General features: G+C 37.5%; 1 protein-coding gene across 1 annotated transcript in view; it reads right to left on the bottom strand.

Moving 5' to 3' along the window:
• gabbr2 (gamma-aminobutyric acid (GABA) B receptor, 2) overlaps window positions 1-19,185 on the bottom strand; it is a 526,760-nt gene that overhangs the window by 218,369 nt on the left and 289,206 nt on the right. The window contains 1 exon segment of the mRNA XM_030147570.1: window positions 12,832-12,892. Within this exon segment, the coding sequence (XP_030003430.1) occupies window positions 12,832-12,892 (61 nt within the window).

Below are 19,185 nucleotides of genomic sequence, written 5' to 3'. Positions count from 1 at the left end.
TGTTACAATGATGAATACAACCACATGGGCTCAAGAGGAACGTTGGTACTTAACGCAGTCCACCTCAGCATCTACAACTGAAACCTGAAACTGTATCCCATGAAGAGAAAGAAATATATCAGCTCTGTGCAGACACACCACAGAATTCTCCAGAAATCAGCTCATCTGAGGTGGACTTAAAGACAGAGGAAATGTGTGCTGTGGTTAGATGATTATCATGAGTATTTTCAGGAACAACAGACCTCAGGTTCTACATGACAAAGACTGATCTAAACTCTAATACTGAAAGATGCAAAACTCTGATGGTCTAGGGCTGTTGAAGATTTGCAAACAGCAAAAAGTTAAGCAGTGAAAATATTATATTTCTTCATCATTTGAATAAAGTTTAAAATATACAGATTTTAATGTATTTTAGAAAATGTCCCAACATTTCTGGAAACAGGGTTTATGTAATAGTTAACCCTATAATGCCAAACGTAACATTTTATACATGAGCTTTAAAACCCTCTGCATCAGGGGTTTCAAACTCATTTTCGTTCAGGGGCCACATTCAGCCTAATATGATCTAAAGTGGGCCGGACCAGTAAAATAATATGAGTAATAGGATAAGAACTTTTGAGTGAAGAAAGTAAATTCTGTAATGAAAATGTTTATTTCCTCAAATTGTATTTGAACATAACATGAACAAATATGAACAAGCTGAAAATTCTTTAGTAAAATAAGTGCAATGTTAACAATAGTATACCTTAGTTTATCATTTATACACGTGAATCACAACTTAGAGATCACAGTGGATCTACAAATACACAAAACATTAAATAACAGGGAGAATATTATTAAAATTCCACATACTTCTTTTAAGACATTTCACATACTCATATTTTTTGTAAAAGACTAGTCTGTCAATATAAACATTTTTGTGTAATTTTACTTTTTTACACTAAAACAAAGAGACAAATTTACGGTTTTCATTATTTATAGGTTATTATGATAGTATTTTACTGGTCTTATCCACTTTAGACTGAAATGACCTAAAATGATTTTAACGTCCTTCCTTATTAATATCTTCAGTAATTTTTGCATTTCACAAATTCATCCCAGGGGCCAGATTGAACCCTTTGGCAGGCCGGATTTGGCCCCCGGGACGCATGTTTGACACCTGTGATCTCCATGATCAGTGTGATATTTGTTTTCTTGAAAAACCTAATGTATACAATTAGATACATGCAATACACAGATAATCCACCAGGGGGAGGAATTCATTCACCAGAGGCCTTTCCAGTGACACTACAAGACTGACATTAATGAGGAAGGAGGAAGAACTTTGACAGTTTTGAAAAGGAATTACCAATTTGTTAGACAGGTTTGTGTTATATTATGTTTTTGTTTGTTAGAAAATAATAAAAGATGATCCAAAATTGAAACTCATACATGAAAATTGATATTTGAAAAAAGCAATTCTTAGGTTTTTCAGAAGGAGCGATAAAGGCTCCAGTGACAAAGAAGTGGACTTTTCTGTTTTCTGATTTAATTGTTCAGGCTTTTCAGGGTTAAGGCAGCGTGATGCATGTACAGTAGAAATGTTAGAGCATCAGAACTACTTTCACTGCAGCACTAGTTGCTCCCTCACAACAATAACCATATATGTACCGTAATGTAATATTTATTTTCTACACAGCAACACTTACTTACTCCATGTGGTAAATCCTCATTCTAATCCTCAGTCAAATCCTTACATCAGCACCAAATCCAGAAAAGAAAGTCTACCAACCATCAAGAAAACTATGTCACTGCATTCAAACACACTTGAATGTTGGCCAACTATGATCTCTTTTTCTAACATAAAATAATAATAAGTCATCTATATATAAGAATTGAGTCAGTGTCACTGCTAAAAGGTCATATTAACCCTTTCATACATAGTGGTCACTCCAGTGGATGGCTATTCTCCATCTGTTCTCTCATATATTCATGGTAGGGCTGCACGATTTTGGCAAAAAAAAAAATCCTGATTTTTTCTCTAAAAACTCGATTTTCGATTTCGATTTTTGGGTATAACTAGAAAAGGCAACAGCAGTCAGCATGTCGTTTTCGTGAGCAGCCCACAATGCAAGCCACTGCTCTGACCTCAAAGCTGTGATGGTATCACGTGATGAACCTACAGTTTTGTTTTGTTTTTTCTCCTCATTAAATCTTTGAAATGAAGTAGAGTACACAAACAATGTATACAACAAGAAAATAACATAAGTTTGTCAGGGGGAATACACTATAAGAAAATGTCCAAATCAGAGCAAATACTGATAGTTGTTACAGCCTTTTTGTTTCCACATTTAAGAGCTTTAAATAAATTTCAACATCTTACAAAACATAAATAATATTTGGTTTTGTGTTACAGAACTTACATTTGTGAATGAAAAATTTAGCAAGTAAGAGGACTAAATTAATTATTAAAAAAAAAAAAGTTTTTTTTTTGTTTCTTTTCTGGGTATCTGGCCCACAGCAGTGATACCAGTGTCAGTCAGTGACAGGCATCTGTCGTGTGTGCGTGGACCAGGTTAATATGAGTGATCCACATGCGGTTCTATTTAAACTGGAGGATCTGTGCGTGGAACAGACCGACCCAGGACACACTGGAGGGATTCTATGTGTGGAGCTGGTGGATGTGTGTGGGCACAGGGCTGTGTGGGCTCCACTGCTGAGGCTGCTGACCCCGAGACCCGGACCCGGTTCGGAAGAAGACAGTACGGTACGGATCCGGGACAACAGAAGATGAGTGATCCGCTTGCAGTTATATTTCAATTGCGGGATCCGTGCGTGAAGCCACGGCTTATATTGCTATAAGTACTGCAGGCTCATTAACACATTTAAAGTCCGGTCATTACACGGACTTCTGTGACAGACCGCTGTCACAGGAAGAGCCTACGGTAGCCCGCGGGCACGTGGAGGCACGCGGCCCGGAGGCACGAGAGAGATGAAATCGATTTTACGATTTCCCTTTTTTAAAAATTGTCCTAATTAAAAAATCCAATTTCGATTTAAAATTGATTAATCGTGCAGCCCTAATTCATGGGCTTTGTTGTTTTAGTTCCATATCAGCCAACACAGTGGACGCTCATGCACCATCCCATAATAATATATTGACAGTCACACCATCACTGTAACTTTTGTGTTCTTGATAAACCTGATCTGCACTAACATGTTTGAGTGTAAATCAGTTGCTAATAAAAATTGGGAATATGATAAAATGTGAGAAAACATCAGATTAGCTGGATTAAAAATGTTTTGATTTTATAGTTTTTACACAGTATATCTCTTTCTGATATTGCATTATTTGCTTCAAAAATTAAACACATGGTGTCCAGTGAACTGGACATTTTCGGAACTCCACGAAAAATTATGAAGGTCGATTTTTTTTTTTTTTTTTTTTGCTTTAACCAAAAAAAAACCCCCAAAAAAACCCAAAAAACAAAAAAAACAAATTCAATCAGTCAAAAAAAAAAAAAAACAAAAACAAAAAAAAAACTTCAATAAAAAAAACCCCCTCTGACTCAAGTGGGATCCTCCCCACTAGGCTTACTGTGCCCTCCCTCGGCTCCTGATTAAAAACCCTTATTGTTTATCTGCTTATGTCTGATAACTCACTTTATATGAAGACTCATAGTGCTTGAAATGTCTATGTTGTTTGTTTATATACTATATATTGCTCTGTTTTTTTTTTTGTCTGTTTCAATTTTTAATTCTCTAATCTCTGTCTTTAAGGTCCGCCCAGTCATGTGACCTCTCCCTATGTATAGGAGGATCCATATGGGCGGCCTTCTTATATCAGTCCTGATGAAGGCCCATAGGCCGCAACGCGTCGGCTCAGTTTTTATTTGTTTGGCCATGCTTTAATAAAGGCTTTTTAATTTCATCCCTACACTGAGTGCCACAGTTTTTACAAACAACAAAAAAAATAACTTTTCAATCAAAGAAAAAAAGTGTTCAAATAAAATTTTTTGGATCGTAAATATATATTTTTTTGCTTTCAAACACTTTTTTTATTGATTTTTTTTTAGTTAAACCAATAAAGAAACAAATCAACCTTCATAAAAAACAGGTTCAATAAAAAAAATTCAATCGCATTTTTTTTTTCATGCCTAAAGAGGAATAAAAACACTCAGGAATAAAAATCTAGACTAAGGTTCTCATAATTCATGCATGAAAGGGTTAAGTTGCAATGCAGTATTTGTCTGCTTCCAAAAAATGGTCGATGGTTGGGTAAAGTAAGGTTCTTTCTCTGCATCATCCATGTTTATCCGATTTTTCTCCAAGCGGACATGCTACAAAATACATGCAAGCTCTGTGATGTACCTCAGGCACAAATCATTCACTGTTTTCCAACCTCACGCTGGTCTGAACACTGATTTCCGCTCCTCATTTCCAGCATAACTCTTCTATAAAAGCCTATTAACAGGAAACACAGTCTGACCCGACATTGTAGCAGCATTTGGGAATTTGATGAAGTCAAAGGTTCTTTCACCTAAGGTCAGTTTGTCTTTGATCAAGTTCATTTTATTTAGTGTCTATCAGGGCTGCGAATCTTTAACATGCATCATTAAAAAAAAACACTGGTGGTTCAGCGATATTGGTGTGTGCTACTTAAGTTGAGATGTGTGTGCAGACGATCGCCTGGAGGTAAACTGACAGCAGTGAGGGTGTTATGAGTTCAGATTCCTGAAGAGGATGACAGGAAAGCAGGAAATTAATTCTTACTTGAGGGGTGTTGTAGTCAGTGAATCCTGTAACATATCTCTGAAGATCCGAAACATCTTAACCTTTTTCCCCAAACGCATCACATCCCCACCTTAGTGAATGTTGCTTTTGGGATGGACAAAGGCCATGCATCCTTATCTAGTGTCCCTCATCGTGGGTTGATTTCGAATCAGTACTCGGAGGGACTGCAACTGTGATCAAGACCTCTGGCGGCAAGCTATCTTTAATCCCCAAGAGAGACAGTGGGCATAAAAGCCAGGCCCCTGACTAAGAATGTCTGACAGGGTAAAATGGAGGATCAGAGGCTGAGGACAGATAATAGGGTCATGTTGAGGATCACTGCCTTTTGAAATATTCAAGATGGGGCTGTCCCTCCTTGTCTCTCCTCTCCACCCAGCTCCAGCTCTTGGAGTGTCAAAGGGGTGACAAATTTGCAACCCCTGACAAGTGAGAAAGAAGTGATAGAGTGAAGGGGAAGGGGGGATAGAAGGGATATATTGAGGTCAGAGGACGGTTGAGAGAAAGAGAGAGAGAGAGAGAGAGAGAGAGAGAGAGACCAAGTAGCTGCAACTGGGCAGAGCGTTTTGTCGATGGAAGTATGCAATGGAAAAAACAAACAAACATGGAGCTGAGGGAGGAAAGATGAAAAAAAAAAAAAAATGGGGGCAGATGTGCGTCATTAATTAATTGAGACTGAGTGCCCCACAATCTCCCAGCCAAACAGGTCAGTCCTCCAGAAAGACACACACTTTGTCCTATTTGCACATGTTATACTATAATATCACTGTCAATTGTGCTCATGTATAAAAAATAGGACCAATGGCCCTGTAGCTTACCGGCCAAATTAAAAGCTTTGGGAAATGTATCCAGATGCCATTTATTATCACCCAGTTCTGTGTATTTATTATATTACAGAAATAGCCCATGTTTTGGTCACATTCCAATCAGATCTGTCAAAAATTCAAATTCCACCTTGATATCATTGATACTTACTGATTAATTGGATCAATCCACTTCCTATCTGTTATAATGGGAACATTTTTCAAAGTCACACCAAATCCAGAATCAGATCCAGATCAAAATAATTTCAATACCTTGTGTTGACATCATCATACAGAAGCTGTATACCAAGTCTGAAGTCAATCAGAACTGGAGTTTTGCAGAAGAAGACGACTGAAATTTTTTCTCCATAAGAGCCCATGTTAAATTTTCCGTAAGTTTCCGGATCCAGAGGAAGATCCTGATCAGTGGCGATTTCTCACAGACTGCAAGGGAAGCTTGGCTTCCCCTGAAATTATGAAAATTAAATGGTTAAATATGTTCGGTTGTGTTGACATTTCATTGACTACAAATGTGTTAGAACACGTTCATCTCACAGACGAGTTTGTTCAGAATCAGCTTTATCACAAACTAACAGACTCGATGTTGTTCACTTCTCATACATTCCCGTTGCGCTGTTTTCTCCTCCATCTCTGCTCAGTGCATTTGTCCGTAGACTGTGGGCGTCTCTGGGCTTCAATGGGACTGAGTGGAACAGTTTTTCTCATTGCCTCAAAACTGGACGGTAATTGGATAAATGCCACGATGTTGTCCCGCCCCCGGACGCCGGGCGTCTCTGGGGGTGAATGGAGCTGTGGGCGGAGCTTGGCCGGGCTGGACGCCAGAATCCCACGTGCTGATTGGAGGATCAGTGGAAAGGCTGAATCCCGTTTCATTGACAGTTAGTTTGAGATCTCCTTCACTGACACAGTTCAGTTTAATACCGTCACACATTCTGCTGTGAAATCAAGAGAGAAACCACTACGAAATTACTCGTTCATTTCTTGCACTGTAAATAAAACACACTCTTTGTACTTCCTTGTTTCAATTTAACATAATTTCAGCATTTTCTTGTTTCAGTTCCATAATTTAATAATTTCTTGTTCGAGTTTAATATCGTTTTGTAGATAGTTAAATCAATCAAACTGTCGGCTAGGTCGGGGTGAAAGGAGCATCTGTTGTTTAAAAAGGCTGAAGTCTTACACCTGCAACACAAAGGGCCAAGGCAATCTAAGCAGCCTAGTTCTGCTGGACAGTCAGAGGACACTGGTCCAGTCCCTGGAAAAGACGCCTACTTGGTATGATAAGGTCACTGAGTATTTTCTTAAAAAGGAACAGAGGGCCGAATTTATGTTTAAATAACTTGACAATTTAAAAAAAAAATTTTTTTATGTAAGCCGACAATGAGTTTCCCCTGTCTGAAAGACGAGCAGCCGCCACTGATCCTGATCAGCATGTGGCCATTATGTTTTGGTCATCTCCCCATCAGGGCCAGACTGTAGAAATTTACACTGGATATCATTTATATTTACTGAGTTATTGCATCGATCCATTTCCTATCTCTTATAATGGGGAAATTTTTCAAAGTCACACCAAATCCAGAATCAGATCCAGATCTAATTTTTAATTTCACTAACTTTTGTTGACATCATCATAAAGAAGCTGTATACCAAGTTTGAAGTCAATCGGAATTGTAGTTTTGGAGAAGAAGATGATTGAAATTTTTGTAACGGACGGACGGAAATACTCTCGATAATTTAAAAGACGATGATATCTTATTAACTTATTAACTGGAGTTGCTAGATCAGCTGCCACAATACTCAATGTTTGGAACTATTGCACCTCCATAACCCAGAAGTAGGTCCATATTTTGTCCGCCATTTTTTTTTACAACTGGACTCTATGGAAGTGTCGCTACTCTGTTTTCTCTACCGCTCTGGTCCGTTCTAATTGGTCCAACATTCTACAGTGGCTTATTCCTGTATAACACACCACTGCTGTGGGTAACAGACTGTTGCTCTGGGCAAAGCACTGATCATAGACTTTAATCATTTTTAAATTATCATTTGTTGACAAATTATTGAGCCATGTAATAAGTGTGATAATGGACCCCTTCAGGGTGATCAAGGCCCCTCTGCAAGCATCGCCCTGTTGGGTTTGTTTCACTGTACTGACTGGCTTACAGTACATCATGCTTCAAATGGAATATCCGTTGTTATGCTCGTCATATACGGCAGTAGACAAACATTTTAAAGCTACGTGAAAAATCTGCTTCACATACTGCAGACCCAACAAGAAAACAAAAAGATGAATAAAAGGTATAATCTGAACCATTTTTTCAGGCTGTGCTGATCCTTTTCAGTTGGTGCTCTCTCTCCTCTTGTTTCACCCTCTTGTCTTGTCTCATCATAAGCAGGTGGAGTTTAAAACCCACTTGACTCACAGTTAGGAAGAACACAAGCTCCACAGGGATACTAATGATTTTAAAACATCTGTGTGAAAGAAATATTTATTAACCCATAAAGACCCAAACAGCCACTGGCAACTAAAATCATCTACTGATCTAAAATGTTTAACTCTTTCAGTGCCATGGGCCGATTAAATCGGCTTTACGAATACAGCCTTTAAAGTGCCACGGGCCAATCACATCGGCTTTGGAGAACACGCCATATTTGTGCACAAACAAACCATCCACTCCCATGTCTTTCTCACATTTCAATGACGTTCTTTCAAATCTTCTTGCAAATTACGATCAATAATGAATCGGCTGCGTCCGGTGCGTTTTGAATCTAAGTAGCAATCGGTCGGATGTTACCGAGCGGTTTTTGACCAAGGAAGAGCTCGCGTTTCGTTTTCTGCTTGGGAAATTTTATGAATGAATTTATGAATGAAATCATATGCAAATTAGATGGCCATTTTGTAGTAATATCGTAAACACAGCGATCTGTCAAAACAGTCCCATCTGCTAGAAAATGAGTTCTGATGACGATTCAGACTTCGATTATAAAAACGACGCGAAATACTGAAAAACGGCCAAATTCTGTGGCACTTTTAAGGCTTATTAGCCCCTTAACTGTCTGGCACTGAAAGAGTTAATAACCTTTGAACCACTAAACCTATTGATATGGTGAAATAATTAGTGTAAAATGCAGTTATTCATCTTTTCAGGGTCATCAGATATGACCGATTTGGACGTTGAGAGGCTCTGTAGTGAACGTAAAAACACCAATATGTACTGAAACATTGATTCACCAGTAAAATCCATGTATGTTTTTATGGATAGAGACATTTCTTTTTATGTTCAGTCATTGAAAAGTAAAAAACCTTGCTGAAAAAGTCATTTTTTCTTCAGTTTGCTGTTTCCAGTGTATTATCCTTCAACTTTAATCCGAGCTTCAGTGAACATCTACATCAGGAGTGTCAAACTCATTTTAGCTCAGGGGCCACATTAAGCCTAAACTGATCTCGAGTGGGCCGGACCACTAAAATAATAACATAATAACCTCTAAATAATGACGACTCCAAATTTTTCTCTTTGTTTTAGTGCAAATAAAATTAAATCATGAAAATATGTACCTTTACAAACTATCCAAACATAAATGATGTGAATAACCTGAAAAAACTGAGATTTCTTGAGAAAAAGAAGTGCAATTTTAACAATAGTACACCTCAACTTACCATTTATACATGCATATTATGGATTGGATCTACAAAGACACAAAATATTTACAAAGAGGAAGAATAATGTTAAAATTTTACTTTCAATATTTCAGGTTTTTCACGTTTTATTGTTAAAGGACAGTTTGTAAATGTTAATATTTTCATAATTTAATGTAAGCTTTTAAACTAAAACTAATAGAAAAATTTGGAGTTGTCATTATTTATAGGTGTAATGTAATATTATGTTTTTCGCATTAAACTAAGAAAATTTGGAGTCATTATTTATAGGTTATTACGCTATTATTTTAGTTGAGATCACATTGTTCTGTGTGTGGAACTCAAACTAAAATGAGTTCAACATCCTTGATTGTGAATATAAAAAAGTGTAAAAGTATAAAAGTGTAATTTTTGCAAATTCATCCCGCAGGCCGGACTGGAACCTTTTGCAGGCCGGTTTGGCCCCCGGGCCGCATGTTTAACACCCCTGATCTACATGATCATTAAATTACATATAGGAAAATACCTGATTTTTACTGACCCCCCCCATACACACTCACACAAAATAATATTGAAATAAATTGTGATAAATCACTTAAGAAAGGTTAAATGGACAGAAAATTCATTCGGAACTGCCACAAAAGTAGCACTGGGTCTTTATGGGTTAAAAAACTACAATATTGATATTCAGCTCCATCCCAAAAGTGAAATATTGTCCTTTACTGCACACATTTTCCACACACATAGAGTGTGATGTAAGCATCTGGGGGATGGAGCCCCTCTGCAGTGGAGGAGATAAGATGTTTAGCCAGAGAGGGCTGAACTGCACCACACCGTCCACTACATACAGTCTGAGGAGACGAGGGGCTGGGAATCTCCTGCATAGAGATGCAGTTTTGGAGTTATTCTCCCACTCTGCAAGTCGTGCTGGCTGAAAAATAACATCAGGATGTTTTGAGCGAAGAGCGCACTGATGCGTTTACGTACAAACCTTCCCTAGCCTCGATGAGATCAATTATAGCAAAGAGCTTCGCTGTGTGGTTTTCACCTCACCTTCCATGAACCCACTCTTAAGCCTTCTTGACAGATTAGGTTTGGTTCTTGATCTGGTTTCGTTCAGGATTCAATGAACTTAGGTGTATTTTGGCAAAACAGCACCTGATACAACAGGTTTGGATTGAAACTATCTGTACTTCGCACAATTAAAAACCCAGGAGTCAGAATAATATGTATATTTGGGATATATTCAGTTAATTGGTTTGGGGTTATCTTCATATTAAAGAGGGAAGCGTTGGTCATTAGAGAATGAACTGTGGACAAATTGTGATCAACTTAACATGTTTATTCAGTCACTGAATACAGGTACGCAGAAATTGAAAGTGTCATCATTCAGTATCGGGTGTGTCCACCTCTGGCTTCTAAACAAGCAGCACAGCGACGACCAAGGTTATAATAGTTTTGGATTTTTCATTATAGTTTAGTTTTATTTAGTTTTGCCTTTTTTTCTCTAATTCAGTTAGTTTTAATTAGTTTTTAGAGCAGGTTTTCTAGTTTTTATTAGTTTTCATTATTTTCTAAATGCTTAGTTTAGTTTTTTCATATCTTTTCTCTTCTTCTCCGTCGTATTCAAATAAATCCCAGACAGGACTCTGCTGCTTTCTCCCAACTTTAGTCTGCATGTTTCCAAGTAGAGTGGGGATGAGAAGACGCCTAAACGACAAGTGACGAGAAGTGACGGACCGTTAAATATCATATGGTGCCAACAGCTAAAATTGCTTGAGGGAAATAACTTGATTTTATATCAATCCGACATTGACAAAGACGAAAACGAAGGGAATTTTATCCGTAATTTTTTATAAATTTTAGTTAGTTTTCTAAGCACACAATACAGTTTCAGTTAGTTATCATTTTTTTCTTTTAATTATCGTTTTTATTTATTTCAGTTAACGAAAATGTTTTTACAGTTCTAGTTTTCGTCATTTCATTAGTTTTCGTTACCTTGGTGATGACACATTAAACTGACAAGTCTCATGATCCTGTCCTGAGGGATCCGATCCGACCTGGCACTCAGACAACTGATTGTACTGTGATGACAGCGCAGACGGTGAGCAACTTCACCACGGCTCAGACCTGCTCGTAACATGCCAATGGCACGTTCTCTCTGTTATATCGTAATTCGTGGCATTTTAAGCTAGCAAAAACATTTCTGTGTTTTCTTTGCTGTCTTTATATCGGCTATTGACCACACCTAAAGTTACCAGTCATACCTGACTCTGTACAAGAGATTCACCTCAATGTCCGACATTATGGGATTAGTCCAAATGTCAACATTATGCACAACGGGACTGAAAAAAACGCTGTTAACTGTGTTATTCATCTCATGAGCAACATATACAAAATACACACCTGAGCTAATCATTTTCTGGAAATTACACCACATGTGTGGACTGTGTGTTTTTAATGGTGTTAAGTATACATTTTAAAAGCCAAGTGGCCTCTGTGTGTGTGTGTGTCCAGTGATTCATACAAAATCCGGAAAGAGCTGACAGCTGCAGTTTGTCATACTTATGTATTTTTGATCAAGGAACATACTAGCAAAAACAGCAAGTTGATAGGACCGATATTTTGGGAGATATTAGTAATTTTGGAATACAATAGCCTTACAATCATGTTGCTATACCCACAAGGCTTTGGCGGTGACTGCTGGACAAATGCGGTACAGCATGCACAAATACACAACAGCAGAAAAACTACCACATCTAGAACCCGTGGATCCCCATGCGCTAGTTCTTAATAAAGCAGAAAGAACAGATCATAATACTGACACATTATCTCTTCCAGTACTTTCTTTCCTCAGTAATCCTCACATTTTATTTCATTCATTCATTCATTCATTCATTCATTCATTCATCTTCTGAACCCACTTTATTGTCACTAGGGTCCCAGCTACCTATGGGCGAAGGTGGGGTACACCCTGGACGAGTCGCCAGTACATTTTATTTGTATCAATTTATTTGTATTTTCACAAACAATTCTAGACTTTTTACCACTAATTTCTCAACCTTCGATGTTGTTGTTATTAGAGCCCGACCAATAAATCAGCCGGCCGATTAATCTTAATATTAAATTAATATAAGACTATTATACAGTGTTTGAAAGTTGTGTAAATTATCTTTGTGAGATAAACAAAGATTTATGCAACTGTTGTTCCACCTGTTCACAATTATCTAATATAAGATTATTATATCCTGTGTAGATCCATGTTCTTTTTTCATATATTGTCCAATATATCGGTTATCTGCCAATATCGACCGATATATTGGATATCAGCTTTTTTTAGCCACTAATATTGGTATTGGCATCAGCTCCAAAAATCCCATATTGGTCTAGTTGTTATCATCATTTCCATCCTTTCCAACCTGCAAAATGTGACAATGGTTCACACTTCATGCCCGAGGGAAACTTTTTTGGTTTGCAGTTGGGTGTTTTGATCAAAAACGTATTCATGGTCCTTTAAAAATGTATTTTTTGATCATACCACTCTAAACAAGCTGAAAATTAGATTTGCAAAATTCACAGAGGAAAATAAAGTGTGACACAAACCTTGAAACTGGTTGAATTTTATCGTCCCCATTCTCTCTCCATTCCGAAACATGACTTGACCCTGAAAAAAAGAGAAAAGTGTATTTTTAACATACATAGGAAATGAAAACATTGGAAATACATTTACTAGATATTCTATTAGGCATGATATTTAGTCAAGATGAATTCATCTCAATCTGTGCGTTTCCATGACAACTTTTATTCCTGGTTTAATCTGATTAAAGGTTCGATCCTATTTCAGATGCCCATGTAAACACCTTATTCCAGTTGAAAAAGAAAAGTTCGGGTTAAATTTAAACCCGATTAAAGTCACTGGTTTAATCCACTTTTGAATGCGGTCTAAATTCTTCCTTGGACATGTAAACCCTTTATTCCGTTTGGACTTTACTCCTTCCATTCTGCACATGCTCGTTGTCTTGTCCTGTCGCCATGACGCACACATTCTTCGCTGGCGGAAGAATATGCAATGCAGACTAGTCAACCCAAACCGTTAGCTTAGCTTAGCCAGCTTAGCATAATGGCTTCATTCCTATGGTCAGATGTAGCCAGGCTTTTATAGATGATTTGTAGTATTTTATGAGTGATTTTGTGAAATTCAGTTCTCCCTAATCATTACTTTAGTCCGCTGGGGTCAATATGATCACAAATTGAGGCTCAAATCATGGCCATTTGACTTACTGCACTAATAAAATCTGGGGAAATAAAAACTAATGCAAAGCTAAAACGGTAGAGCAAAGCTAATTCAGCGCATGCATCCCTAACAACAAAAAGATTTTCCAACTTCCGTCAACACAACAGTCCCAAGATTGTATGAGTGCAGTAAGTCGTGGATCTAAAGAAATAATTACAAAGAATCGGATTTTATAAAATCACTTACAAAAGACAACAAATCACCTTTAAAAAACTGGCTATGTGTGACCATGGAAATGCAGTGAGTATGCTAAGCTAAGCTAACAGAAGGGCTGCGAGAACCGAATAAACGTTTCTCATGTAAACCTTTATTCGGGTTTAACATTTCCATGTACGCGTAAACAGAAGAGAAAGTACTTTAGTTCCGGATTAATTTCTTCTGGAAAAATAAATCGGATTTAAAAAAACATCATGTAACCATACCCAATAAAAAGATGAGGGATAAGTAACATAATGGCCTAAAGATAAGGTTAGAACATGGCTCTGCTGATACTGAAGCACTGACAGGAAAAAAAAAGGACGAGTCTCAGCTCCTGCACACTGCATCTCATTTGATTAGAAGTGGCTAGAATTGATTTGTTTGCAGAGGTAAACAAAATTATCTTTGGGCCAATTCATTTGCTAATATCCTTGGAACAACATCCGGTCAGTGAGACTGCCTGAATTAACTGTGTTTGCAAACGTAATCTAGGTGCGCAGTTTCACAATTGGTTCGAGAAAATGATCAATAAATATTACTAATGTTGTTTTTATATTATACGTTAAATTTGTAATAAAGGCTTTTCTCATCCAAATATGAATATGTATAAATATTTATGGTTAAAACAACAATATATATATAAAGGAAACATACAATAAATGAATGTTTTTTTTGATTGATTTATACTCCACGGGAGCGAGATAACCAATTTTAAGTCAGGGAGCGTCTGGCAAATGTACACAAGATAGACAAAAGCAATTCAACTTTGAGACAATATCGGAAGACATATTCAAATCAATTTGGCTTCTGTCACTTTATCTCTCCTATGTGTTCTCATTCTTTGTCTCCCTCTTGTTCTATTTCTTCCGTCCCATTGTCTCTTTTTCTTGCTATCCCTTTTCATCAACCAAGACTGTTCAATTAATTCAATCCACCATCTGCTTACAGAGCTCCTTAATTACACATTTAACTGGGTTTACATATTACTGCCTCACTAACAAACAGGTGAGAGCCTGCAAGACAGAGGGGGAGTGAGACGGAGACAGAAAAAAAAAACAAAAAAAACAAAAACAGACAGTTAGATTGAGAAATAGATGGATAGATGAGAAAGAAAGGGAAAGCATTTGCATTGGCTGATTAAAAGACAGCTGAGGGGGAAATATGGGGAAGGAAGCTCGAGAGCCAATTTTGCCTCAAAAAGATGGCAAGCTTTGAAGTAGCGAAGCAGGATCCCACCCCTCTGTTTGAATCCCAGTCTTTGTGTGGCATCTTTGATGTTTGCTCCATGAGTGCGCGTCAGTGTGTGTCTATGTGTATGCACTAAATATGTTATCATATTACACTTATGCACATGCGTGTGTCACACTGTTCTGTACACTTCTATCACCGTATGTCATTTTACGTTCATATCATGATGCAGTGATCGCTCTGTAAATGCAATTAAGAAATGAATTAAAATAATCGTCTTTTATTTGGAACTTCCAAGCTGGAGATAAGTTGATTAATCAAATGTTTTACAAACTGCTGGTATGGGTAGAACTTGGCTCTTGGATAGTGGTCGGCGGCAGAATTACTGGTTTTAGTGCTATTTGTACAGGACTAGTAGGACTGGTAAACCTTTGATGATGTAAAACTGCTCCCATACATCATATTGTGTGCTGCACATTTACACTGGATGAGCAATGCCTCTGTTTTACTTTACTTTAAGTTACAGATCTTTTAGGGATGGGAATCAAGAACCAGTTCTTTTTGAGAACTGGTTCCCAGTAGCTCGATGTGAAAAAAATATTACATTTTGCCTATAAATATTCATTCATTCATTTCCTGAACCTGCTTTATCCTCACTAGGGTCATGGGGGTCGCTGGAGCCTGTCCCAGCTACTTATGGGCAAAGGCGGGGTGCAGCCTGGACATGTCTCCAGTTCATCACAGGGCTGAACATACAGAGACAAACAATCACTCTCACATTCACACCTATGGGCAATTTAGATTAACCCATTAACCTATTAGTGCATGTCTTTGGATGGTGGGAGGAAGCTGGAGTGCCCGGAGAGAACCCACGCAAACACGGGGAGAACATGTAAACTCCACACAGAAAGGTCCCACCCCCATTGACTGGTGTTGGAATCGAACCCAGGACCTTCTGTCTGTGAGGCACGAGTGCTAACCACTGCACCACCGTGTCATATATAAATAAATAAATAAATAATAAAAACTAAAAAAAAAATCTCTGTTTAGTGCAAAAAAACCAAAACAAAACCAGTTCCCAGTAGCTCGATTCCTGGTAATCGTTTGTCTGCCTGCTTAACGATTCTGCTTATTGATTCCGCCTTCGTTGCGCATGCGTGATGACATCACTTGTAACACTTGCAAAGCTTCCATTTCTTCAAAAGAGTGAAATCCCTCCAATATACTCAAACATTTGTCCACAGCATGCTATTTATTTACAGGAATGTCATGTATTTGATTCACTATGAACACCGGGGCGTCATCCAGGGCGTTTCTGTTGCGGGCAACAAACGTCCTGCCCCCTCAAATAAAAGTTTCCACAGGCAGGGGAAAGGAAATGAGGTGCACAACAACAGAAGACAGGAATTAGTAAAGTGTTTTAAGTTTCACTTTCACTGCCCCCCCACCCACCCACTGAACTGGACCTGGTATTGTCTGTTATTATTATTTGTACATACTGTATATCAGTTGTTCCCAACCTTTTTCGGCTCATGACCCCATTTTAACATCACAAATTTCTGGCGAGCTCAGACATTCAGTACAGAGACATTTTTTTTGCTAAAATTTGTTTTTGATCAAGTAATAGTTTGCTATACTATGTTGCAAATAAACATTAATTTTAGACAACAGACTCAGCCAGTTTTTTCCATTTTGAAAAAGGACAAAAAATGCCAAAGATATGGTCAGAAATATAACGCTTGCTTTATATCGCTATAATAATGCTATATCGCTTGTTTGCTCCAGTTTCTAACCGTCATATCTCCGGTTGTATTTGCTCTATGAACATCAAATGAGAAGTGAGAGTGTTTCAAGTCCGCACTTTGGAATGCAATTGTCCCCAGTGGTCTACGTGACCGACTTCCGATGCTACGACGTGTTGAAAATGTCATGTGATTCAGTCACGGAGCCGTCATTATGGACCCCTAAGGGTTAAACCGACCACAATGAACATTTGAAAGATAAACAGTACCACAGTGCTTCAGTTTCAGCTTCAGTTTATCATGGCGTTTAGGGATTGTGATTGCCTCTCTCAAGTCACCATATATTTTTTATTAGTAAGTTTTTTTCAATTTTTATCAATTACTGGAAATTTCAGGCGACCCCATTTGAATTCCAGGTGACCCCACGTGGGGTCCTGACCCCAAGGTTGAAAAACACTGCTGTATATGTTATATTTTCTGTGCAGAGATGGAAATAGAAAATACAGCTGATGCAAACACACTCGTTTGTACTCTTTTATTCCCTCACCCAATGAGAATCCTTAAGAGAATCAATAAGAGAATTGGATCGATAAGCAAAATCGATAATGGAGTAGGAATCGTTAAATTCTTATCGATTCCCATCCCTACAGATTACTAAACTGCCTGTTGAAAGATTTTTAAAAAAATATTAATAATAAAAATAGCTGCATGCTCCCATGCATGACATCCTTCTGATCACATTTCAAGATTTTGGTTTTCCACAGCATTTCTTCTTTTATTCTTGGGTCTCCATGCTCCATCACAACACAAGGCTTCAAGGTGAATAAAACTTTATAATCCCTAGTGCAGCCACCATTATTCCTGGAGGGCTGTAGGTTGTTTTGTGTCCTTTTGTGTTTTAGATCAGTTTAAATCCATGGAGGAATCACAAAACCTTGAAAAAGACAGGGATGTAAATTTGCATATTCAGAAATAATATCAAAGGATCAGGTGGGTCATCATTTATGGTGGAATTTTTATCAAATGTATTTTACCCACAGACATGGTACAGATTCCTTGGGGACTAAGATCACAGACAACCTCTGTGGTTATTTCAAATGAGTGCAGAGTTAGTACTAGTACAGACTTTAGAAGGAGAAGAACAGCTTCAATAATAGAAACTGCACATTGATGTTCAGTGACCCATACTCGATTGCCGTAAGTTTCTCACTTTGACCAAGATATTCAGAATCAGTTGTTCAGTTTCTTATGAGGTCCAAGATAGTTCACATCACGCATGTGCAATAACAAATTTTCATTCGGATTTTGTGCAATAAGAGAGTTGAGTCATCAGCCGATTACTATATCAGCATTTTCCCTCCTGATTCTATTCAGTTATAGGCATCTTTAAAAAATCCCAGTTGGTTAACTTCTACTCATACAAACAGTTTCTCGTTTGAAGCATGTTAGGTTTCACTTTCGGTTTTCGGTATGTCGCAGCTTTGTGGCACCAAAGAGTCCACGGGTTTGTTTATAGCAAAAAGATTTTTATTTTTTAACTCAAGTTGGTAAAATGAAGTGAACCTGCTCCTGTGTTACTGTGAGGTTACATTCACAGCACCTCAGGGAATACTGTGAGGCGTTCAAAAACACTCCGTAAATTACAGTGTTTACCATAAACTAACATTAAACATTCAAAAATACGTAACATGTGGGGTGCCTGTTAACACACAAGTGACTGAACAATATTTTGTAGAAATGTCCTGTGTCCCACACGTAGTTAAGGAGTGCACCCCCACTTCACTGTACCGGAAACGTATTAAAAATGTATCAAACCGAAGACCCCTGAATCAAAATGTACTGAACTGAAATTTTTCTGCACCGTTACACCCCTAATAATACTTCTTGGTTTAATGTGAAAAAAATATTACATTATGCCTATAAATAATAAAAACAAACCAAAAAAAATCTCTTTGTTTCAATGCAAAAATAAAAACTTCAAAAACATTAAATCATGAAAGTATTTATTTACCAAACTATACTTTAACAATTACATGTGAATAACTGAAACAAATATGAACAACCTGAAATGTCTAATGAAAATTTAGTGCAATTTTAACAATATTCTGCCTGTTACTGAATGTTTTGTGCCTTTTCTAGATCTGATCCATAATGCACAGGTATAACTGATAAGCTGAGGATTAATATTGTTAAAATGACACTTTTTTTCAGGTGATTCACATCTTTTTTATTTGCGTAGTTTGTAAATGTAAGTATTTTAATATTCTCATATTTTATGTTATTTTGTTTTGCCCTAAAACAAATAGAAACATCTTGAGTTGTCATTATTCATAGGTTATTATACTATTATTTTCCTGGTCCGGTCCACTTGAGATCAAATTGGGCTGAATGTGGCCCCTGAAAGAAAATGAGTTGGACATCCCTGGTATAGAGTGTCATTTGAACACAGCAGAATACAAACCGATTTAAATTCTTGTAATGTCACATGATGTAATGATTGCCTCCCTGTGTACAGTAGCTTTAAATACTTGTGAT

The sequence above is a fragment of the Sphaeramia orbicularis genome, chromosome 11, assembly GCF_902148855.1.
Source record: "Sphaeramia orbicularis chromosome 11, fSphaOr1.1, whole genome shotgun sequence".
NCBI lineage: Eukaryota > Metazoa > Chordata > Actinopteri > Kurtiformes > Apogonidae > Sphaeramia > Sphaeramia orbicularis.
Note: the sequence above shows the minus strand (reverse complement) of the source record. Positions and strands in the feature narration are given on the sequence as shown.